This window comes from Doryrhamphus excisus, linkage group LG17 (assembly GCF_037039965.1).
Source record: "Doryrhamphus excisus strain RoL-2023G ecotype Guam linkage group LG17, RoL_Dexc_Guam_v1.1, whole genome shotgun sequence".
NCBI classification, from domain to species: Eukaryota; Metazoa; Chordata; class Actinopteri; order Syngnathiformes; family Syngnathidae; genus Doryrhamphus; species Doryrhamphus excisus.
In genome coordinates, this window is record NC_136373.1 from 17645884 (window position 1) to 17671081 (window position 25198).

General features: G+C 41.0%; 1 protein-coding gene across 3 annotated transcripts in view; it reads left to right on the forward strand.

Moving 5' to 3' along the window:
• The window catches only part of efna3b (ephrin-A3b), a 63603-nt gene extending 40825 nt beyond the window's left edge, over positions 1-22778 (forward strand). Inside the window, exons 1-5 of one of the 3 annotated variants that reach the window (XM_058084034.2) lie at positions 9065-9336; positions 9673-9965; positions 10767-10832; positions 12368-12448; positions 22468-22778. In XM_058084034.2, coding sequence (XP_057940017.1) covers positions 9695-9965; positions 10767-10832; positions 12368-12448; positions 22468-22586 — 537 coding nt within the window. In that variant the 5' untranslated portion in view covers positions 9065-9336; positions 9673-9694 and the 3' untranslated portion in view covers positions 22587-22778. Of the gene's footprint in view, positions 1-9064; positions 9337-9672; positions 9966-10766; positions 10833-12367; positions 12449-22467 lie in introns of those variants that run through there. The other 2 variants (XM_058084031.2, XM_058084032.2) reach the window with 2 other exon arrangements.
• The last annotated feature ends 2420 nt before the right edge of the window (positions 22779-25198 follow it).

Here is a 25198-nt window from a genome sequence, read left to right on the forward strand (position 1 = left end):
ATACATCTTTTACATGAATCATCAATGAACAATCAATCCGCAACAACCAGGAAGTACAAAGGCATGTAGCCGCGTAGCATCTACGAGGTTTAGCATTGAACGGAAATTTGAATGCATGCACACACACGTAAACGTAAATAGTTCCTGGTGTTATATTTGTTAAAAGGGACCTATTATGCTCATTTTAACCCTTTCTATAGAGCAGCTACACACAATAACCTGCTCGGATTTTTTTTTTTATTTTTCAGAATCTGCAACTATTCCAGATTATTTCCTTTTGATTTGGTCGGTTTTCATTTATTCCTCCAATGGCGCACCTTCGTGCATGCCCACTCCACACCCAAACTGCTTCCTTACTATGAACCACTGCTGTGTTCGAAACCGCATACTTACGTACTACTCATACTTATACTAATACTAATACTAGTATGCAGTGTGTCTACACTGGCAGTATGCGAGAAGTACCCAGATGTATACTGCATTCGCCAGAAATGTTGAGTACGTATCATCAGCGTAGTACTCGCACTCAAATTACCCAGGATGCAATGCGACGTGGCGTCACGGTGAAAAAAAAAAAAACGTTGGCTGACCACTGAGCATGTCAAGCAGGATATATTGCAAGTTGGTTCACTTCCTGTTTTCAAAGTAAAAGCAGTGATTTATCACTGGGTGTTTTATTTTGTGAAAATAACCGGATGTGCGTTGCTCACTTCAGCTAGCTTACATTTTGCTGAATTCGTCCAAACGAAATTGTAATTAGCTGGTATTTGGACAAATATGTATTTATAAACATTTTAATGACCATCAAAGCAATATCAAATCACTGCAATATTTCTATGTATTTGTATGTGTCCCTCATTTATCACTGTTAATTGCTTCCGGACCCAACCTTGATAAGTGAATTTCCACTTTTATTTCAATTTATTTCTACCATGAGCTTTGTTTCCGGCATTGTTTCGACACCCCGGGTCTAAATGAACCAAATCCAGTCCACCATGTTCAACAAATCGGCCATTTTTCTGGTGTCTGTGGTGAAACTCACAAGAAAATGACTAGCTTTGATTTCGGTTACGCCGACAACCACTTATGTCGACGCATAACCGGGTCTCAAAAGGTAGGAGAAAAAGTAGCCATAAAAGTGCAACCCCGGTTTGAAACACGCACGCCGGCCAATACGGCGCCCAAGATAGCATCCGCATCAAACAACACTTAAATGTGTTTTTAACTTTCATGTGCGCTCACGTAGAAAGAGAACACGGAGGCGAGGAGACAAAAGTGCGGAGAAAAGAGGATTGCGAGCCGAGGGACTTGGAGTAGGAAGATTCTCCTCTTGTGTTTGATGCTAGCTTCAGTCATGCTACACATGTCTGGGAGTCTCCATTCAGCGGGGGAGATGTTCACTTCTATCCTCCATTCTGCTGCCTGATTGGAACCGCACACACACACACACACACACACACACACACACACACACACAATGTTGGTATATCTGTGCTGCAGACTGAGATGAGAATTCCGGCCTCAGGAGGTTTAATGGCTTTTCAATTCTGAATAGCATCAATTGAAACATGGCTGGACTACTTTGACTGTATGGTGGTGCGCCCTCATCTTTTCACACCACCGTGAATGACGTTTGTGGCGCCCCCTTGTGGGCTATGCTAGTATATATGTAGCATCGGACAGGTTTTGTGAACAACTATAACAACATATTTTGCTCAAATTTGACACTCATGTGCTCGCCGGCCCCCTTAAGGTGTGTACCAACTCCGGAGTTGATTCAGCCAAACATTAAAAAGTTATCGTCAGTGGACGAATTGTGCGAAAATAATTGTGCGTTCTTTCCGCTTTTACGAGGAGAACATGCAAACTCCTCACAGGGTGGAATTGAACCCTGGTCTCCTAGCTGTGAAGTCTGCGCACTAACCACTCGACCGCCGTGTCACCCGTCTTTCAACATATTTTGCTCAAATTTGATACGCATATGCTCGCCGGTCCCCTTAAGGTGTGTACCAACTCCGGAGTTGATTCAGCCAAACATTCATTCATTCATTTTCTACCGCTTTTTCCTCACGAGGGTCACGGGGGGTGCTGGAGCCTATCCCAGCTGTCTTCAGGTAAGAGGCGGTGTACACTCTGGACTGGTGGCCAGCCAATCACAGGGCACATATAGACAAACAACCATTCACACTCACATTCATACCTATGGACAATTTGGAGTGGCTAATTAACCTAGCATGTTTTTGGAATGTGGGAGGAAACCGAAGTACCCGGAGAAAACCCACGAGGAGATCATGCAAACTCCACACAGAGATGGCCGAGGGTGGAATTGAACCCTGGTCTCCTAGCTGTGAGGTCTGTGTGCTAACCACTCGACCGCCGTGCTGCCCGTCTTTCAACATATTTTGCTCAAATTTGACACGCATGTGTTCGCCGGTCCCCTTAAGGTGTGTACCAACTCCGGAGTTGATTCAGCCAAACATTCATTCATTCATTTTCTACCGCTTTTTCCTCACGAGGTTCACGGGGGGTGCTGGAGCCTATCCCAGCTGTCTTCAGGTAAGAGGCGGTGTACACTCTGGACTGGTGGCCAGCCAATCACAGGGCACATATAGACAAACAACCATTCACACTCACATTCATACCTATGGACAATTTGGAGTTGCTAATTAACCTAGCATGTTTTTGGAATGTGGGAGGAAACCGAAGTACCTGGAGAAAACCCACGAGGAGAACATGCAAACTCCACACAGAGATGGCCGAGGGTGGAATTGAACCCTGGTCTCCTAGCTGTGAGGTCTGTGTGCTAACCACTCGACCGCCGTGCTGCCCGTCTTTCAACATATTTTGCTCAAATTTGACACGCATGTGTTCGCCGGTCCCCTTAATGTGTGTACCAACTCCGGAGTTGATTCAGCCAAACATTAAAAAGTTCAAATAAAAAAGAACCCTGGTCTCCTACCTGTGAGGTCTGCGCGCTAACCACTCGACTGCCGTACCGCCCGTCTTTCAACATATTTTGCTCAAATTTGACACGCATGTGTTCGCCGGTTCCCTTAAGGTGTGTACCAACTCCGGAGTTGATTCAGCCAAACATGAAAAAGTTCAAATAAAAAAGAACCCTGGTCTCCTAGCTGTGAGGTCTGCGCGCTAACCACTCGACCGCCGTACCGCCCGTCTTTCAACATATTTTGCTCAAATTTGACACGCATGTGTTCGCCGGTCCCCTTAAGGTGTGTACCAACTCCGGAGTTGATTCAGCCAAACATGAAAAAGTTCAAATAAAAAAGAACCCTGGTCTCCTAGCTGTGAGGTCTGCACGCTAACCACTCGACCGCCGTACCGCCCGTCTTTCAACATATTTTGCTCAAATTTGACACGCATGTGTTCGCCGGTCCACTTAAGGTGTGTACCAACTCCGGAGTTGATTCAGCCAAACATGAAAAAGTTCAAATAAAAAAGAACCCTGGTCTCCTAGCTGTGAGGTCTGCACGCTAACCACTCGACTGCCGTACCGCCCGTCTTTCAACATATTTTGCTCAAATTTGACACGCATGTGTTCGCCGGTTCCCTTAAGGTGTGTACCAACTCCGGAGTTGATTCAGCCAAACATGAAAAAGTTCAAATAAAAAAGAACCCTGGTCTCCTAGCTGTGAGGTCTGCGCGCTAACCACTCGACCGCCGTACCACCCGTCTTTCAACATATTTTGCTCAAATTTGACACGCATGTGTTCGCCGGTCCCCTTAAGGTGTGTACCAACTCCGGAGTTTGATTCAGCCAAACATGAAAAAGTTCAAATAAAAAAGAACCCTGGTCTCCTAGCTGGGAGGTCTGCACGCTAACCACTCGACCGCCGTGCCGCCCCAATACAAAATTATTTGAGAAATTTCACATAATTTTGTGTGAAATTTGGAGTTTGATAACAGCGCCACCATGTGGCATAATTGTCGGAAAAATAATAAGACATGCAACACAGCAGGTGTGCATGTTTTGGAAAATTTAGCTTACACAAATACGTACATCTCATTATGCAAATAATTAATATGTACCCTGGGATGGGCATAATAATCAATGAACTGACCGTTAACTATTTGCTTATTTGCTCACATTATGGATACAGGAGTTCAGAACCAATGCAAAGCGAGATTGCCCCGCGCTAATGGAACAATTAGCGCATCCAATTTCCCCCGTTAGTTTTAGTTATAGGAGGTCGTCGGCTCGTTATGCCCGCTTGTCTCCTCCATTGTAACTGCTAAGGTATAATTGAGCGTGGACATAATTAGATGGATTCATTAGTAACACATCAATGTATGTCTTAATGGCTCAGCTCAACTGACGGGGCGTCTCATTTGTTGTGTGTGTGTGTGTGTGTGTGTGTGTGTGATCACACCCGTTAGTCATGCAGGGATGGCATTGTGTATTATTAGAATAAATAAGCTTTAATTGGGCAATTTCTGTGCCAAACGAGTAGTGCAAAAAATACACAACTGAGGGTTAAAATCTGCGCTAGTCCCCTATTTTTCTGTACATTTTTTCTTCATATTTTATTTCATATTTTGACATAAATTCTGTTGGAAGACCCTTGTTTTCTCTTATTTTCCAGGAAAAAAATTCCCATATGGTAGTCCGTCGTTTAGCACAGTCAATTAATACATAGTTGTTATTATTCTCCACTGCTTGTTTTGTATTTACCTGTTTCATGTTAAGTCGCTGCGTGATGATCTTAGCCTTTTCTTGTATGACATAAGCCAGACTGTTACGTTGATTAATGACCTGCGATTTCAGTTGGCCTGGGTTATAAGCCATGATCGGTTCCTGTCAAGGGAACTTCATTAGCCGCCTGCATTAGCTCGGGGCTAAGTGCTACATATGATACAGTAGGAGCTTAAACAATTAGTGCAGATAGACATTATCTCCCTATACAATACTTAAATTCCCAAATGATGCTTTTATTAGCCGGTTACATGTGTAATTCAATCATGCACGGTCGAGCTCGTTATCTCGTTCTTGTCTCGCTAATGGTCTCCATGCCAATTTTTCAAGGCCGCTGATAAGATTATTTGAATATTTCCAATTAAGGAACTCTGCCTTTCATTGACGCGAAGCTTTTAATAAGCCACTGCACAAAATGTACCTTGTAATATGGCGTCTCACCTGAGAGTGTTGTAAAAAGGGCACCGGTGAGCTTTTATGCAGCAAGTAGCAAAGACTCGTTAAGCCAGGAAATAATGGAGACGGAGTAAATCCGCTGGGCGCCAACGGGCGCCAATTGTTGGGCTAAATGAAGCATTGTCCAGCATCAAAGCGGCTACATCAACTGAAATAGAAATATAGGACCCATTCAAAGACGTAGGGTGTCGGTAATGCTACTGTAATGTTAGCTGAGACACACAAGCACCAGATCCGATCGCTGGAACAACAGGCTTTTATTGCATATTTTGAATTATCACATAACGGGCACAATTATCCCTAGCCTAGGCTAACCCACGCTATGCTAAAACTCAACTTTGAACCCCCAACGTCACTTCCTGTCCGCCCCCAACTCAGCTCCCCGAGCACATGTACAGCAACACACATGGGTAGAAGTCTTATTTATATTTATTATAGTTTTATTATATTATTATATTTATTATTTATTTTATATTTATTTAAATATTAATATATTATTTATTTTTATATTTATTTAAATATTAATATATTATATTTATTTATTTATTTCTCATATTTATATTATTTATTTATTTATATTATATTTATGTCTTATTATTTCCACTTTATTGGGTAATGAGAGCGTCAAGGTGACTATAGGGGTGTTATTTCATGTCAAGAGGGCTCTAATGATAAAGTGCATTTAGGTCCTAAACAGGTTTTCTATGCTCTAACTACAAAAATATTCCATTTATAAATATGGAATCCTGATCATGGTTGTGTCTGGAACCAATTAACCATGATAAATGAGGGAGTAGTGGAAATGACATTTTAGTGGAGACACTGATACAGACCCCCCACGCCCCCCCACCCCCCTCGTTCTTGCTCAGCATCAACACACAAGCATCACTTTTGCCGGAGAGGAAATGAGAAGTGATCCGACACAAACTCCACTTTGTTTCCTTCCTTTTTTCCTCCCTCTTATTTCCCAGGAGTGCTATTATTTGATAAACTCCACTGAGGCAAATAAAAAATCCATTAGGGCATTTTGAAAAGAACGCAAAAATCAATTTCTAAATGGATGCTTATGCACACACACACACACACACACATGCAAACACACACGTTTATGGAAAATGTGTTATTTTTGAAATGCAAATGCTCACTAAAGAAATGTGATCCCGAGGATTAAGATTGCGTAGGGAAACGGGCTCTCCACCGACATCCAGCGGCATCGCTCTATTCTCAATAGCGAAGGTAAACAAAATAACGTATACTTGTTTACGTACTACACATGCTAGCGGGGTGTACGTATACGCGACCGTCCTAGTCCTGCCATGTGGTCTTAATTCCTGAAGTCGCCGCTTCACTGTTGATACTGACACTGGTGTTTGACGGCTACTATTTAGTGCAGCTGCCAGGTGAGGCGTTTTTCTGTCCTTGTTAGACCCAGTTTCTGCTGCGCTCTGAAGGGAGTAGTTAACAGCATGGTAAGAGATTTTAGTTTAGAAAAATGTACATCCTTCTTTGAAAATCATCTGATTGGTTGTAATTGTTTGGGAATGGTATGGTAGTATGGATTACATAGTACTACGACTTTAAAAATATATCATTTTTTTCTTTAACGTTTCAAAGTTGCGCTACTAAAATTATGCTATTTTTTTTATCGTTTTTGTGAAATCAAGACTTGTTCTTGTAAGATGATAACATTTTTCTCTTAATATTTTGACTTTATTCTTGTAAAATTCCTGCATTTTTTTTCCAATTTTCATATTTTTTGGGGTAAATTATATATTTTAGAATATGCTACGGGCCAACAAAAAACAAATGACCTCTGGGCCGCATTTTGGACACCCCTGAGTTAAAAGGTTTCAACTTGTGAAAATGAGATAGCCAAGGTCTACTAAGAAGGAAAAAAAGGAAAAAAAAGTATAATTTTCTATCTTCTTGTTCAGTGTTTATGATAGTCGCTGTGCCAGATTGGCTCCAGATTGTCAAATTTAAATCACATCTTTGCATGACCGTCCCTTTTATATTTGCTTTACAGCTCTTCAATCCAGTTTAGAAGATTAAAGTTCATCGCTTGGTTGTCACACACGCACTTACATACACACACGCACACACTTACATACACACGCTTACATACACAAATGCTTGTTCAAAGGCAAATCAGGTACACACACACACACACACACACACACACACAGTAGGGATTGTAAAACCTGCTTTTATCTTAAGGCAGGGATTTGCTTCCAGATTACTGGAGATGCTCCGAGCTCATTTCCCTGCCTTTGTTTTCCCCCCTGCTATTCTTTGAAAGCGCTAAAACTCTCCATTTGGCGTATTTTGGCTCCCACTGCTCCCTTGGTTGATCTGCATTCCGGGCCTCCCCGGTGGAACCCAACTCATCCACACGCCATCTTCTGCAATCTCTATAAATGTCACTCCCTTCAAGCGTTTTACGCTGTTTTGTTTACGTTTTGGTGAGAAAGCGCCTCTGCAGTAAGCGAGAGGAGACGAGAGCACCTTGACCTTTAACCCCGACCATATTGGCTCTGTTTTGCTGACTGTAAAAGTCAGTTGTAAACAAAAGAAGGAAGAAGTGGAAAGAGGTAAAAAAAACAGCAAAATGGTCTTAACCTTCGTCTTGTGTTAGCTTTCTGGTATCATCTCTTATGTTACCGGGTGGGTTTTGACCCGTGTATTAAATCAGCTATAAAATAAAACTAAAAACAATAACCATCAAATTTCTCATGTCTTGGTTACCTTCTTAGGCTTCCTCATACATGAAAATGTTGCTTTTAATACTTTTGGTGTGTATTTTTTGTCACTATACCCCTCCATTTCAATTTCCAAAAATGGCAAACTGAACCTAAAAAGAATCATATTAATAATAATTATTGTTTCCTGGCTATTACTGAGAGCTATAGAACATAGCTCTTAAATCAATTAGTTTAATTATTTTCTCATTTTAGTATTCATCACTACAGAAACATCTATGGTGTTGGGGTGAATTTTGACCCATATATATTCATGTCAAGAAAAGGTAGAAAAAGTGATTGTTTTCAGCAACAGAACTTTAGTATCAACTGCAATCAAAAAGCAGAACAGGTCCAGATCTTGGTTCGCTGTACTTCTCGCCATTCTTTCCATGATCCAAATTGTAAATGTGAAATCAGCCATCAGTCAAATGAGTGAAAAATATTATAACTTTTTGTCTCATAATTTCGACTTTCTTATGTATGTCATAATTTAAACTTGCCATTCTTTCCATGATCCAAATTGTAAAAGTGAAATCAGCCAATCAAATGAGTGAATTCACGTCACATGTATACTGGAAAAGCGGTCAAAATGAGAATCCCCTGAAGCTTCCATGATGAGAAAATGAGCCGGTTGTCATTGTGTTGGCTAATTGTACACTCAAAATATTGCTTTATAGTCATATTATTAGAACCGGGTCCAAACCCACCCTAACATTACAGTGGTCATAATTTCAACCAGACCATTTTTTAATTATTTTTTTGTTTTTATTTTGTTGAAATAGTTTCCTGACAAAGTCAAAAAGCCTTAATGCAATAAACAAATATTATGTGATTCTTTTTATGCATTAACATGTAAAACAGGGGGAAGGTTAAAGGTAGAAGAGTTGCTTGTTCATTCCTTCCTTCCCTTTGCAGCTGCTTGATTAAACAGCCACTGTATGTCTGCATTGCGCATTATTATAAAGCCAGGACCAAAAATCCAGACATTATCTTGGGAGAATGAGGCGAGCAGAGAAGCAGGACAAGGATGGATGCTCATCATTTCATTATCCCCTCATGTTCTTGTAAAAAAATAAAAAATAAAAAAAGCGACATGGAGGCAAGAGCAAGAGAGTAGTGTTTCGATCTTCATTTAATAACTGAATAATAATCTCCCCGGAGAGCTGACCTAGAAGCAGCGAGGAGAGACTAGTGGATGACGTCGCTCTGCTGCCCTCTTGTGGCTCAACAGTGCAGCGCCTTCTTAATGGCACGTGATGAAACTTCATTTCCGGGTATCGAGCCAAAGGGAAACAGCTTATTTTTCATTTTGTCACCCAAATGACACACGGACACACAATCCCATCTTATTCTCCTGTCAGAAGTAGTCTTTTTTTTTAAGGTTTGATGCCGATATATGAGCTTTGTGCTGTGACGTTGATGGCTGACGTGAGTAGAGTGGTGCGTTCAAGTTGATGTACGAGCTTTGGGATTTGGGGATGCCAGAAGAAGAGGAAGCTGTGGCTCCTGGGTCCTGAGTCCGTTCTGAGGAGCTAGCGACACTTTCTTTACCTAATACACACACACACACCTACTTTATGATATTAATAACTCTATAAAAATAGCTCAGGTCTAATGCAGGACACCAAAGTGCGTCTAAATTGTCGCATTTGGGACTAAAATGTGAGACAGGAAGTCCACTCGCGCATGAAAAATAGCGTCCTGTGTCGTCAACCGTCCGTTGTGTTGACAGTTCGGCCATTTTGTTTTCTCTGTTGTGTCCAGTCTCCGGCGCGAGGGCTACACCATGCAGGTGAACGTCAACGACTACCTGGACATCTACTGCCCGCACTACAACGACAGCCAGCGCATGGTGGGCACCAGCGAGCAGTACGTCCTCTACATGGTCAGTTACCGCGGCTACAGGAGCTGCGACCCCCAGATGGGCTTCAAGAGGTGGGAGTGCAACCGACCCCACGCCCCCCACGCGCCCATCAAGTTCTCAGAGAAGTTCCAACGCTACAGCGCCTTCTCGCTAGGCTACGAGTTCCACGTTGGACAGGAGTACTACTACATCTGTAAGTGGCGTCCCAGGATGCGGCCTGACCACTCTTATGGAATATCTTATGGAATATCTTGTCCGGAATAATTTGGAGCTACAGAACCAATGCTATGGCGTGGCTGTAGGCAACCCCCTGATGTTGTTTTTAATAACTCCATTAGATGTCGCTGCATTTGAAGTATGATTGAGTGTCATGGCCGCCATTACAACATTACAACATTAGATTAGAGCCCTCTATACATAAAATAGCACCCCTATGGTCACCTTTAGCCAATGTAGTAGACACAATAAAAGAAAATAAGCCATTTAAGACATAAATAGGACTCGTGCTTGTGTGTTGCTGCGTTCGGGTGCCGAGTTTGGATCCGACAGGAAGTGAGGTTTAGCTTAGCGTAGCCTGTACAGGGATTGTTGTGATCTGTTGTGAGGTCATGCAAACCTACAGTATCGTCAAAGACTTGGACTTTGACATCACACACTTAGGACGTAAAATAATAATAATTATGATATAAAATATATATATTAATATAATATATAATATAATAAATATAATATAATATACTGTAATATAATAATTAATATATGTATTAATATTATGTAATAATGTTAATATATTATTAGTATATTATTTATATTTAATATTATATATATTATATATATTTACATATTATAATATTAATATTATATTAAATAATTGCTAAAAATTAAATATGCATATTTTTGAGTCCATATTCAACCACAAAACAGCATGAATTATTCCCATATGTTTGTAAAACTGCAGTACGCGTCGTACTTACGTGAACATATTTTTCCACAGCCACGCCCACCCATCACCACGGCCGCAGCTGCCTGAGACTACGCGTGTACGTCTGCTGCTCCACAGGTGAGTCCCTCACTTGGACCTGTTCTCCACCCGGAACCAGGCCCCATCTGGCAACCGGCAGCCACACAGCTGCTCGGGTCCTGACGGGGCACCAGGCGACCACGCTCGGTTGGCAACACCTGCTGCGTTCGCCCCGGGCGTGACACCAGGGTACGCGTTGGTTATGGGCGTACACACACAAAGGCTAAAAGTAGCGGTAAAACTCTTATTTGGAGTACAGTTTAGTATTTGTAGTACAGTTTAGTATTTGTAGTACAGTGGCGGTTGTCGACTTCAGTGGGTTCCACTCTACTACTGAATTTCCACGCTGCACGTTTTTTTCCCCTGCATCTCCTTCTGTCTTCACTCACCTCCTCACTTCTGTCTTTGATGGTCCTCCCTCACCCCCCCACTCCCCCCCCCCATTCCCGCCATCCTTGTCAGAATCCGTTGCTATGGTCCGACACGGGCTACGGTTATCCCACTTTGATCCCTGGCCTGTCTCTGCCATCCCTGGAATACCAACCTCTGCATCGCCCTTCATCTCTTATCGCACGCGGTCTCCTGTCAGGAATGTCCAAGCTTGGTCCGCTGAGGGAAAAATGGAAGGATAACTTGGATATTTCGGAAAGCGACACATGAGGATATGCTAAGGAGTTGTAGCTTGTCAAATAAATATGTGGAAAGAGCCTCGTATTAGTATGTTAGTATTAGTATTAGTATTAGTATCTAGTATTAGAACCCACTTCCTTCTTTGCGCTTTATTTCCGGGTTTTGCTGGTTTGTTTTTGGAAATTTTCCAAATATTTCAACTTTCTTCTTAAGTATTTTTAATAAATTATTTTCTTGTAATTTTATGATTTTGTTGCCGTAATATTTTGACATTATTCCCATAATATAATTTTTTTTTTAACCTAATTTTTTCCAAATATGACATCTTTGTGTTTTGTTTGATTCTCATTTTATTACGACTTTTTTCTTGAATATTTCAACTTTGTGCAACAATTTTTTTTCTTATAATATTACAAAGTTATTCTCGTAAAATAATCAAATTTTCTTGTTAAATTGTAACTTTTTTTCTCAATATTTGGACTTAATTTGATTGTTATACTATTACTGCTGATTTTACAGTTTTTGCTGGGGTTTTTTGGCTTTCTTGTTGGATTATAATAACTTTATCGCCAACCTACATTTTCAAAAAGGACAACTTTATTTAATTGTTTGTTTCTCGTAATATTACAGTTTAAAATATGAATGCATATTTTTTTTCTTTAATATTTCAGCATTATGCTACAAAAATGTCATTATTGCTATTATTACCAAGTCTGTTATGGTAAAATTGAAAGTTTATTCTCATGAAAATCCAACTTTTTTGCTATTAATATTATGACTTTATTCTTGTGTCGTTGTACTTTTTTACAGAACATAATTTTCCAAAATAATACAACTTTATTTGTTGTTAATATTTCAGCTTTATACAACCAAAATGTTATTTTTCCTCATTATGTTATTCTTGTAAAAAAAAAAAAGAATTTTCAGTTTCTTCTCTCTCTCAGCAGCGTCGGATGTGGACGATGGGGCGGAGCCAACGGAGGCAGACTACACGCTGACACCAGGCCTCAACATTGACGACGACGGTGAGTCACGTCTTCTTTTACACACCTGAGCCTGCGGAAGCGTGGAAAATATCCCTCAGGCCCATCTGGTCGCGGCCAGACTCGCTCGTACGGCTGGAGTATCCATGTTCATGTCAGATGTCATAAAAACGCCAGGATCACTTCCTGAGTCATTTCTTCCTCTTGAACTTTGAATTGAGTCACATTTTTATATTTTGTCACTTTCAAACCTTTACATTAATTTAGATTTTGATACATTATTACCATAATTACCGGAAAATGCTAAAATCATCACACAGCAACTTCACACTTAAAAGGTAGGTAAGAAATATACAGAGCAAGTACCGATATGAGTTGAATATATTAAAATAAAACTATTTTAACATCTTCCCAGCAAAGCATTTCATTGGTTATGGCTGCACAATGCTGCCTATGTCCACTAGAGGGAGCCAGAGGAGCCCAGAGGGCAAAGGGAGGCTGACATCATTGCAGCAAATTAAACATATTCTTGGTCTAAATGAGCAAAGAAATCCAAAAACAAGGCAGAATTGTGAATGTAGTGTTCTATACTACTATTGTGGTATTCTGTACTACTAATATGTAGTTTATTTATCTTAAGCTAAGGAGGAAAATATCGAAGTATTAATTATTACATAAGCTTTGGAATGTGGAAGTCTGGTTCCGAGTGCTCTTTACGAGAATCACAAACACGATGAGTCAGTTTCCACGACGGCGTATTGACCCGTGAGTGTTGGATTTCCAACATATTGGCGAGCGTTCAGCCCGACGCGGCTCATCAGGACGATGGTGATGTCACGGGGCCGATGCCGAGTCTGTCAGCGCCGCTTCCACGTTGGCACCCATTAGAAGGGAGCGGCCGCGTCGTGAACGGATGAGCGGCAATTAAATGTCTCCGCACGGCATGCGGTAGGTGGGTTTACAGCAACAACAACATGGCAGCCACGTGCGCGCCGCGCCGCGCGGCTCGGCCGGTTGCGCAACCGGACCGGCGGGCATCAATCCTCATCCTGTCAAGTGTTCACGCTCTTCCACGCTAGCTTGTAAAATATGGCGTTGTTAATCTCCGCCAGCGCGATAATAAGCCGGTTTCTTCTCATAACTGTCAGAAGAAAAGTCATCACTGATGTGGCAAATGGCTGCAGGTCAAATCAACTCATCTTCTGTCAGCTTCTTTTTCCCTCTCGTTCCCTTCTCGTGTCGTGTTAGCACTGTAGCTCCCACAGCTAGGCTAGTGTTGCTAACCCCTTCATGCTACGTGGTAGTGATAATGTGATCATGTCATAATTACAGGAAGAAAATTCACAAAAATAAAGTTGAAAATGTCCAACTGTGGACATTTTTAACTATTTTTTTTACTTTTAAAACAAATGTGACGGCCCTAGCCTAATGGCAAGTATTTCCCAGATGTTGGACATCGGCTGATATCGTATCGGAAATTGAGAGTAACAATACCAATATCAGTTATTGGCAAAAAAGCCAATATCAGACATCACAAAAATAAATAGAAATATAAATACAAAATATTACAAAAAAAATGTTATTCTGCAGGGGAAAAAAGTTGCAATTTTCTGAGAATAAAATAAAATAAAATAAAACAAAATAAAATAATTTAAGCACATAGGTTTGAACTATTAAAGATTATTAATAAAGAATTAAGAATATTAATAAACCTATTATATTCATTTTTCGGCCCTTTGTATTGAGTTGTTACCCGGCACAGGAAGCTTTCTAGATCTTCCAGACTCTGCACCTATTCAGCTGGATTTCTTAGTTTTTCGTGCTTTTCCATATTTGGAAAATTAGGTTGGGTGAAAATTTAATAATTGAATAATATGCAGTAAAAATAGTAAATATTATGTTTAATAAAATATAAATAAAATATTTCTTTTTTACAAAAATGTAAAAAAAAAAAAGTTGATACTAATAATTTTAGACTTTTCACTTACTGTATATCACAGATCTGCGATGCAAAAGTATATCAATAAAATATCAAAGTGTCTACGTTGCATTTCATTTTCCACTATGTGGCCCTCGGTGGAAGAACATTGACCCCCCCCCCGGTAGGGCGTACTTTGAAAGGCGCTGAAGGAGGTGTGGAATACAAAAAAAAACAAAGACGCGTGTCCTCGTTTCCTCCCTCGCTCTTAGACTGCCAATTACACTTGTGGCGACATCGTTTTATTTTAATAACTGTTATTCACTTTTCACACTCGGGACAACCCGTTCACAATTAGCCATCCTCAGCGCAACTCTGTATTACATAATAGGGGGGGGTACTGCAAATGTTTATATGGAGCCTATACCAAGCAGATACAGGGCCAGTATTGCCATTATTGATATTTTTGACTTTTGTTTTTTGCTAGTAAAACTATAATTATAAACGTAAACGTTGGATTGAGATTGCTCCAAATAGGAAAATTTGTTTAAAATTTGGTTAGTGTTCGTTTTGGTTTGAGTCGCACCTTGTGGAAGGAATGAATGTTGTTAACCAAGGTTCCACTGTAGCGATACAAGCCTCGGTATCGACATGATGGATCCGCGTATCGATCCGCCCATCCCCTAAATGTAACAGCTCTCCTATTAAATTCCCCCCCCCGTCTCACGTGAGGTGGTGTGAGCAGCTGGTCGGCCCCGTCATGCGGTCTCGGGTTTCAGCATCTGACCAGCAGGTCCGGCCATTAGGGGAGAAATCAGAAGCTTTTTCTTTAATGGGGTTTATTATCGTAGCAATTACCGTTGACGACGTGTTGGGTCGACCTTTGCCAGGAACATCGGGCTGGATGTCAGTGATGAGAACTTTGCATTCGTCACTCGGACGCTTTTAGCACAGCCGGGTGGTCATCACATCTGTCACACTTGCAACATCTTCTTCTTCCCATTGTTTCCAATGAGAAACCATTTCAAGATGGCGTCTTCAAACACAAGTATGTTATCTGTGCAGGGAATTTTCATGAAACATTTGAACGATGTTAGCTGTCTTACCTGTACGTATAACGGAAAGTTGAAATATGCTAGCCTTGGTGTGTCCAAAGTGGGGCCCAAGGGCCATTTGTGGCCAACGACAACAAGGAGTACAGCATACATAAGTCTGTCCTCCCGTGATCATGCCAAAGTACCCAAAAGTACCCTTGGGCAAAGCTGCTGAACCCCCAGATATGTACTTTAAAAACTGCTTAAAATAGCGATCACATCCACCCATCAGCTCTGCCCCCGTTCCAGTATCCAGCCTATAGCCACCGTCTCGCGCCCACGTTCCTGTGCCTGGCACCCTGACGTCTAATGGGCGCCACACACCCGACAGACGACAAACAATCACGACCGGCGATGCACCCACATCCAGACCGAAATGAGTCTCCCACAGGGAGGGAATTTGGGGATACCAAAGTAGTTCAAAGAAGGCCGAAAATGAGGAAAGGTAAGACGGAAATCCCGAAAAGCGGTTCGATTTCGCTTACTTTAAATTTCCTTAAAGTAAGCGACTGATCTTCTAAGTTTCAGCAGTGATTATGAAAAAGTAATATGTTTTATACGTACTTTTATGGTTCGGTATCGTCCGATTTCACTCATGGATCAACTGTATCGGTATCGGCAGCATAAAACCCTGCTCGGAGCATGACTAGCTAAAAGACCCAAATATGTAGACCATGTAACCCCTGGAAATGTGCTGATGTTCCTGAACTAACATGTCTCAAGTCTGGACTTGAACTGGTATAAAACCATGCTACGCTACTTCTGGCGCTATGTTGGCTCTTGGAACATCTTAGTCACCGTTAGACATTTGGAGTGGCGGGAAAAGTCGAGTTTTCCGATGTTGAGTAACAACAAGGCTGTTTTTCTTCCGTCTAAATTCAAAGTCTCTCTTTAAGGTTCTTCTGTGGTATGCGTCGTACTAAAGTGCTAGAACGCCCGAGGACACTTTTCCCTCAGAATCCCCTCCGAGGTGATTAGCGCAGTCACAACAGCATTTACTCCAATGCTTGTTATTACTTATTTCACCTTACATAACATTTAACAGGCGCAATTTAATTACCAGTCATGATAACATTTGACTAAATACTCCGGAAAACGTCAACATTTTATTTGAAAAACTATCAAAAAATGACAAATGTTCCATTTTACTTCCGTAGCTCTTGTATTGCAGTCATTTCGAAAAAATTTGGACCGCAACAGATGCCTTTTTTTATTCAATTTGACCCAAAAACACATTATAATGGGACTCCATACAGTACTTGGCATACGCAACGCATGGGTACATACGTACCACACTTGACTTTCAATATAGTGACATTTTTATGCATGTACTGCATATTCCGGGTATTTTGTAGGAAGCACAATCCTTTGCCCCATCCTAAGGCATGTTGCCAACTTCCGACCATAATCCAAAGCAGGTTTTCCCAAACGAAAGGTCATCAATTTTGGGAATTCAGTCGTGTTGAAATAACAGCATTTAGTGATGAAATTGTATTTGGTGAAGAACACGGTTGAACCGTAATAATAGCCGCAAGACACGTGCCACAAAAATTAAAATTAAAATTAAAATTAAAATTAAAATTAAAATTAAAATTAAAATTAAAATTAAAATTAAAATTAAAATTAAAATTAAAATTAAAATTAAAATTAAAATTAAATAAAAAAAAATAAAAATAAAAAATATAATAATAACAATAATAATAATGCAATCCGAGGCAAAATGATGGCCTCTAACCGAGGCGTACACTAACCAAGGTTCCACTGTAAATACCGTAAATCCTCAAGTTGTGTTCCTAGACTGTGATGTAAGTGGAGTTTGTCCACACTGGAACATTTTGAAGTATTTTATCTTTCCAACATTTCACCCACATAATGAAACGGCGTTCCGGTTTCCCTGAACCAACGAGCCCACTACACTACCTCGTTATCACTGTCCTTGTCACAACAATCTGCCTATTCCCTCGTCTAGCTTCCAGCTCGGGACGGCCCGTTTGGTGTCTTCCAATGAAACCCCATGATGTGATGTCAACAGCCATCACAGGTGGTGTTATGACTGCTGTGGTTCATGACTCCTTGGGTGCTGACTGCAGACCACAAAGCAGCAGCCTGTCATCAACGCCAACAGCTTCATGGTTATCATTATGGACGCATGTCGACTTCAGACGGTTCCATGTCAGTCAGGGACGGAACCACCATTATGTAATCATGTCGTGCTTTTTCACCTCAGGTGACAACGCCGCGTTTTGGAATATACTTCTCTCAATGTACGTGCCTCCGTCACTAGTTCCTCAGTAACTACTCTAAATGTATGTGCCTTAGTCATTAGTTCCTCAGTAACTACTCTAAACATAGGTGCTTATGTTTGTCAGTAACTACTCATCAGGTCCTCACTAGTTCTTCAGTAACTACTCTAAACGTACATATGTGCTTCCGTCATGAGTTCCTCAGTAACTACTCTAAATGTCTGTGCCTTAGTCATTAGTTCTTCATTAGTTCCTCATTAGTTTTTCACAAGTTCTTCAGTAACTACTCTAAACGTATGTGCTTCCATCATTGGTTCCTCAGTAACTACTCTAAATGCCTGTGCCTTAGACATTAGTTCTTCATTGGTTCCTCAGTAACTACTCTAAATGCCTGTGCCTTAGTCATTAGTTCTTCATTAGTTGCTCAGTAACTACTCATCAGGTCCTCATTAGTTTTTGCTGACTTCTTCAGTAACTACTCTAAACGTATGTGCTTCCGTCATTAGTTCCTCAGTAACTACTCTAACTGTATGTGCCTTAGTCATTATTCATTGGTTCCTCAGTAACTACTCTAAATGGCTGTGCATTAATCATTAGTTCTTCATTAATTCCTCAATAACTACTCTAAATGTCTGTGCCTTAGTCATTAGTTCTTTATTAGTTGCTCAGTAACTACTCATCAGGTCCTCATTAGTTTTTGCTGACTTCTTCAGTAACTACTCTAAACGTATGTGCTTCCGTCATTAGTTCCTCAGTAACTACTCTAACTGTATGTGCCTTAGTCATTATTCATTGGTTCCTCAGTAACTACTCTAAATGGCTGTGCATTAATCATTAGTTCTTCATTAATTCCTCAATAACTACTCTAAATGTCTGTGCCTAGTCATTAGTTCTTCATTAATTCCTCAGAGTAGTTACTGAGGAACTAATGACAAAAGCACATACGTTTAGAGTAGTTACTGAAGAACTCAGGAAAAACTAATGAGGACCTGGTGAGTAGTTACTGCGGAACTAACGGAGAACTAACGACTAAGGCACAGACATTTAGAGTAGTTCTTCATTATTTCCTCAGTAACTTCTCATCAGGTCCTCATTCGTTTTTCCTGATTTCTTCAATAACTACTCTAAATGTCGGTGCCTTAGTCATTACTTCTTTATTAATTTCTCAGTAACTACTCTAAACATATGTGCTTCTGTCATTAGGTCCTCAGTAACTACTCTAAACATATGTGCTTCCGTCACTAGTTCCTCAGTAACTACTCTAAACATATGTGCTTCTGTCATTAGGTCCTCAGTAACTACTCTAAACATATGTGCTTCCGTCACTAGTTTCTCAGTAACTACTCTAAATGTCTGTGCCTTAGTCATTAGTTCTTCATTAGTTCCTCAGTAACTACTCATCATGTCCTCATTAGTTTTTCCTGAGTTCTTCAGTAACTACTCTAAACGTTGGTGTTTCTGTCATGAGTTCCTCAGTCCCGACAGTATTTTTGTGTACCCTATGGTAAAGCAAGGAGCCCTGAAGTCCACATGGACAGCATCTTCTTGCAGACATTGAAGATCTCAAGATGACAGCAGTGCCTTCAGCTGTCAGAGAACCTTTGACACAAACGACCTGGTTTTTTTTTGTTTGTTATTTTAGCTCGGAGAACAGCAGAGGATGTCACCTGGTGTCTGACAGTAATTATGTGTTTAGAGAGCATGAGGTGTGTGTCTCTGTGTGTGTCTCTCTCTGTGTGTGTGTGTGTGTGTGTGTGTGTGTGCGCTCCACAACCAGTTGTGCGAGACGATGCTGTTTGCTGTCTTTCAGACCGCATTCCTACGTCAGTCTCGGTGGCGCTCTGGCCACGTGTGGAGCGGTCAAAGCGTTTAAACTGCGCTAGTCTGGTTAGCATCCCGCTAGCCTGGTTAGCATCCCAACAGCATCCCTTCGTTTTCAGCCATGAGAATAATAATAAGAATAATGTTTATGCGTCTTACGTCTGATCTCCTCTCATTACGGGGTCAGAAGGCGTGTCCGACCACACGTGTGTGTCATGATAACAGGAGACGCGGCCTAGACCAGGACCTCATGGACCTCACCAGGTGTGTGTGTCTGACAGGAAACACATCACCGTACGGGAACAATGGGGGCTTTATGACGACGATGTGTGTCACTCCCTTGCAGTCTGCCTTCATTAAACTGGCCACTTCATTAGGCACACCTGTATAGAACGTCTCGCATTCCCGGGAGGCTAGCGGGAATGTCGCTTCAGGTGATGAAGATGGCTTCACGGAGGACTTAGATGATAAGACGCAGGATGGAGTCCTTTGGGAAGTGTTGAAAAAGCCTGATGACCTTCTGAGGGCCTTTTGCAACATTTGCCATTTGACACCCCTGCACAACGTGAAGCTCCATTGAAGGACAATGATGCCAAGATTTTGGTTTTCCACTCATGGAGTCCTGGGCTTTTAAAAGGTCAATGAGGTCACCTAAACATTTTTCATTCATTGTTATGTTTGTTATTATTATTATTATATGGAGTAGTCCTAGGAATATTAGTACTTATTTTTATTATATTACAGCTTTTGCTTCTTGCCACCAAACTGATGTATTGAATTTATCGACGGAGATGATAAATGAAAGACAGAAATGTTGCCGTTCTCGCAGCCCCTGACATGTTACCGCTTTCTAATGGTGCTTAAGCGTCTAGACGCAAGCGTCATGGCAGACAAAGAGAAAATGGAGCAGATGTTGAGGTTAATAACATCTTGTCTAGACAGCAAACAAGTCGTCATTGGCTCGCTGGATCTCCTTCCTACCAACAAACTCTTCATATTTACCTCAAATTGCGCTCGCTTTCTTTCAGAATGCCAACAAGGTGGACGTGCAGGGAAAGTGTTGACACAACTTTGCAGTGAAAACCTTTGAAAAATGATACCCAATACCCTGCAGATATGGAATGACAGCCAAAATGTCAGATTAGTTTCCTAATGACTTCAGATAATAACCAGTGCTGTCAATTAGTCTTCTTAAAGCCCCCACTATGAGATATTTTTATTAAAATTCATTATCACGGCAGATCACGGTGTTGGTACATAAAGTGTGTAGTCCTTTAGGGTTTGAAACGGACTTGAACCGATGCATTGTTATTGATATTTACATTCCGCTGCTCCATATTAGGGTCAGGTCCACATCAGAAAAGTAGCTGAGCAATGCGAGTATTGAACCCTGAACTTTGAAGGAAAGAACGAATCCAGGAGACAATCATAGTCCTGTGAGTTCGAGCCTCAAAAATATTATTACTCAGAAAGTGTCCGGTCCTAAAGTCTTTTTGTCGTTATACATCTTCCATTCCATATACATTGGTAGTCATGTAGTCCTGTACGGTGGCGTGCACGGTGGATCATCGGACGCAGTTTATGGGCCTGAACTTTTTGGAAGGTGTGTGTCCCTTTACATCTGGCTTCAAAGTAACGACGCATTTCAGAAAAAATATCATAACATCAGTGAAATATGGTGGTGGTAGTGTGATGGTCTGGAGCCTGGACCTGAACGACTTGCTGTCATGAATGGAAGCATGAATTGTGCTGAAGGTGGATGTCCGACCATCTGTTGGTGACCTCAAGCTGAAAGCAACTTAAACAACATCCTAGGAACAGTAAAATATGGTGGTGGTAGTGTGATGGTCTGCAGCTTTTTTGCTGCGATGAATGAAAGCATGAATTGTGCTGGAGGAGACCATCTGTTGGTGACCCTAAGCTGAAAGCAACTTAAACAACATCCTAGCAACAGTAAAATATGGTGGTGGTAGTGTGATGGTCTGGAGCCTGGACCTGAACGACTTGCTGTGATGAATGGAAGCATGAATTGTGCTGAAGGAGGATGTCCGACCATCTGTTGGTGACCTCAAGCTGAAAGCAACTTAAACAACATCCTAGCAACAGTAAAATATGGTGGTGGTAGTGTGATGGTCTGGAGCCTGGACCTGAATGACTTGCTGTGATGAATGGAAGCATGAATTGTGCTGAAGGAGGATGTCCGACCATCTGTTGGTGACCTCAAGCTGAAAGCAACTTAAACAACATCCTAGCAACAGTAAAATATGGTGGTGGTAGTGTGATGGTCTGGAGCCTGGACCTGAACGACTTGCTGTGATGAATGGAAGCATGAATTGTGCTGAAGGAGAAAGTCCGACCATCTGTTGTTGACCTCCAGCTGAAAGCAACTTAAACAACATCATAACAACAGTAAAATATGGTGGTGGTAGTGTGATGGTCTGCGGCTTTTTTGCTGCTTCGGGACCTGGAAGACGTGGAAAGCGTGAATTGTGCTGGAGGAGACCATCTGTTGGTGACCCTAAGCTGAAAGCAACTTAAACAACATCCTAGCAACAGTAAAATATGGTGGTGGTAGTGTGGTGGTCTGGAGCCTGGACCTGAACGACTTGCTGTGATGAATGGAAGCATGAATTGTGCTGACTAATATTTACATTTGTTGGATGATCTGAAACCTAAGCTGCAACGTAAGCATGCAAAAAAAAATAAGACTTAAAATAATTAAGACTTAAAATAAGAATTAAATAAGAATTAAATTCCAGTAATCAAATTAATATGCATAATTAAATTAAATTATTTAAATTAAATTAAATTATTTTTAATTAATTTTTTTTTAATTAAATTAAATTAAATTACATTTTTTTTATTGATTAGCAAAAATCACATAGCGCCACTTCCTTGCAGTGATGCATATGGATCATGCCAAATATGCCAATATATATTTCATCATGGAAGTAATCCTTGTTCTTTCCTCTGCCCCCCCTCCAGATGAATTTAACCCTTCTGTCCCCAAGCTGGAGAAGAGCGTGAGCGGAAGCAGCCCGAGTCGGGATCGCCTGCTGCTCACCGTCACCATGCTGCTGCTGGCCGCGCTCTTCGTCTCCTAGCAACGGCCATCACATCAGCATCACCATGCCGACTAGCCTTTTGGAGCGTGTATGGTATCAGCGGACGGGACAGTGAGGACGGTGTGTGTGTGTGTGTGTGTGTGTGTGTGTGTGTGTGTGAGCTGATTGAATCATGCAAGCCACATGAAGCATTTATAAAAGTGGCAACATTAGACTGACGTTGTAGAAAAACCCCACATTCGATCCCCCCCCACGCATTTTGAGGACTTTCTTCTGAATCTGATTGGCTGTTCCACTTCCTGCGGGCTCGTTGCCATAGCAAACGGCGGGAACTCAAGTCAGCTGAATGGAATGGATTTCTGCAGAAGTGATTTTTTTTTTCCCTTTGGGAGTTTATTTGCGAGGAGATGAGAAAGTTGATTGACGCGACGCCATGCGACACGATACGACACGACAACCCTGCTTTCAACTTCAAGCGTCCGTCTGCAGCACGTCCTTGATGAAGTTTGAAGCCTTTCAAGCATTTAAATGAGCAAAACGGCCGTCGGCGAGCGAGGTTAACGACGCGCACCGTGGCTTCCCTTTGCATGTGCACACTCAGCAATACCGCCCTCCTCGTGGAGCGCACTCCAGCGGGAGGACGAGGAGGCGATGAAGGAGGCCCGCGGCGGCGGCGGCGCCGCGCTCCGCCAATCTCATCGTCCGTTTTTCTCTTGTGTCCGCTTGTGTGAGTGTGTGTGTGTGTGTGCGTGAGCGTGTTTAGGTGTGTGTTAAGAAAGGTACCGACAGCCTGGAAACATAGCAGGGGTGGGCAACCTGGGGCCCGGTGCTTCACATGCACACCACGTTTAATCATGTCGTCCTATATGCGGCTTACAAATATGTCAATTTTATCTCTAGCGCCCCCTACGTGGAAAATCTTTGAAAGACATCCTAGCATACAGTTCATGAGAATAACGTTGTATTCTAACGGGGAAAAAGTTGGGCTTTTATGAAAATAAAGTCAAAATATTATTGGAATCAAATTAAAAATAGTGTTGGAATAGTGGGAGCATAAAGTTGAAATATTAAAATAAAAAGGCATGCTTTTAAAATAAATCTGATTAAATTTAGGTATGGGATTAAAATATATATAATATAATTAAAATATTATTGGAATAAAGTTATATTTATGAGAAGAAAATTTAAAGCAGAAATACTTGGGAACATTTAAGAAAAGCAGCAGAATTTTTTTACCAGAATAAAGTCAAAATATACAGAGATAAAAGTCGTATTCTAACAAGAAAAAAATGTTGCAATTTTATGAGAATATAGTCAAAATATTACGAGAAATATTTTGTATTTTACATGAAAAAATTAACGAGAACTAAGTCCAAATATTATGGGAATAAAGTCATAATTAATTGCAAGAAGACAATTTGCAAGACAGAAGTGGAAATAGTTGGAAAATACTTGAATACTGTTTGGGAATAAAGTCAAAATATACGAAACAAAATACACAAAAAATCATATGCTAACAAGAAAAAAAGTTGCAATTTTACGAGAATTATCTTCCAAGAATAAAGTAAAAATATACAGAGAAAAAAGTTGTATTCTAATGAGAATTTTTTTTTTTTTTTTACAAAAATAAAGTCAAAATATTAAGAAAAAGAGGAAATGTGTGAGAATCAAGTGAGAATATTACAGGACCTTATATTACATATAAAAAGAATAAAATGTTTACAATAATAACATCAACATATTATGGCTATAAAGTCATAAATGCAAGAATAAGGTGAAATAGTTGGAAATTAAAACAAAAAAACTATAGCAAAAATTTTAAAAATTGTATTTTTACGAGAAGAAATTCAAAATGTGAAGAGAAAAAAAGGTCACAATTTTACAAAAATAAACTCAGAATATTATAAGGATAAATAACGTCATCTTAGTAGTACTGCGCCAATATCACATGGGGAAAGTTAGTATTGGATTGAGCAGGATATACGTACGTATTGACGTACAACTCGTATTGCCGCTTTTAGCATCTTTCATGTGAAAAATGTACCAAAGTTCCCCCAAAGAAAGAAAAACATCCCATCATGTCAAACACGAGGACGCCCAATTTAATATTTCACTTTTTAATGGTCGTCTGGAAGGACTTGACATGGCGAAAGTATTGTAGCCAAAAGGTTCCCCACCCCTGCTTCACATCTTTCAAATGATAAAACAGCACCCAGCACCCAGCATCCACCCACCACCACCACCCCCAACTGGAGGTCATGTCAAGCCAAAGGACACGCCGCCACTCCTGTAGCGTTTCCATGGCAACTAGCACCTTCTTTCACCGTGGTTTCCCCAACGGCCGACAACCCCTGCCAGCCCGCCACGGACTCAAAAGTTGGGATGCTCTGATTGCGGCACGTGAGGCGTTCGAGCGCCGCTGTAAATCAGAGAGACTGTCAGACCGGACGGCGAATGAACATTTGGGTGTTTCCCGATGTCATGAAAGTGTTTGTTTGTTTTATACAAACTTGAATCTCAGTGTCCTTCAGTGTAGCTTTGGTTTTTTTCCTATTCCTTTGCCGTGACGTGACTTTGTTAGTGGTGATGAAAAACACGGAGCCATGTGTCCACTTGGGCTGACTGCTTAGCAAACCCGGATTTCATCTTCC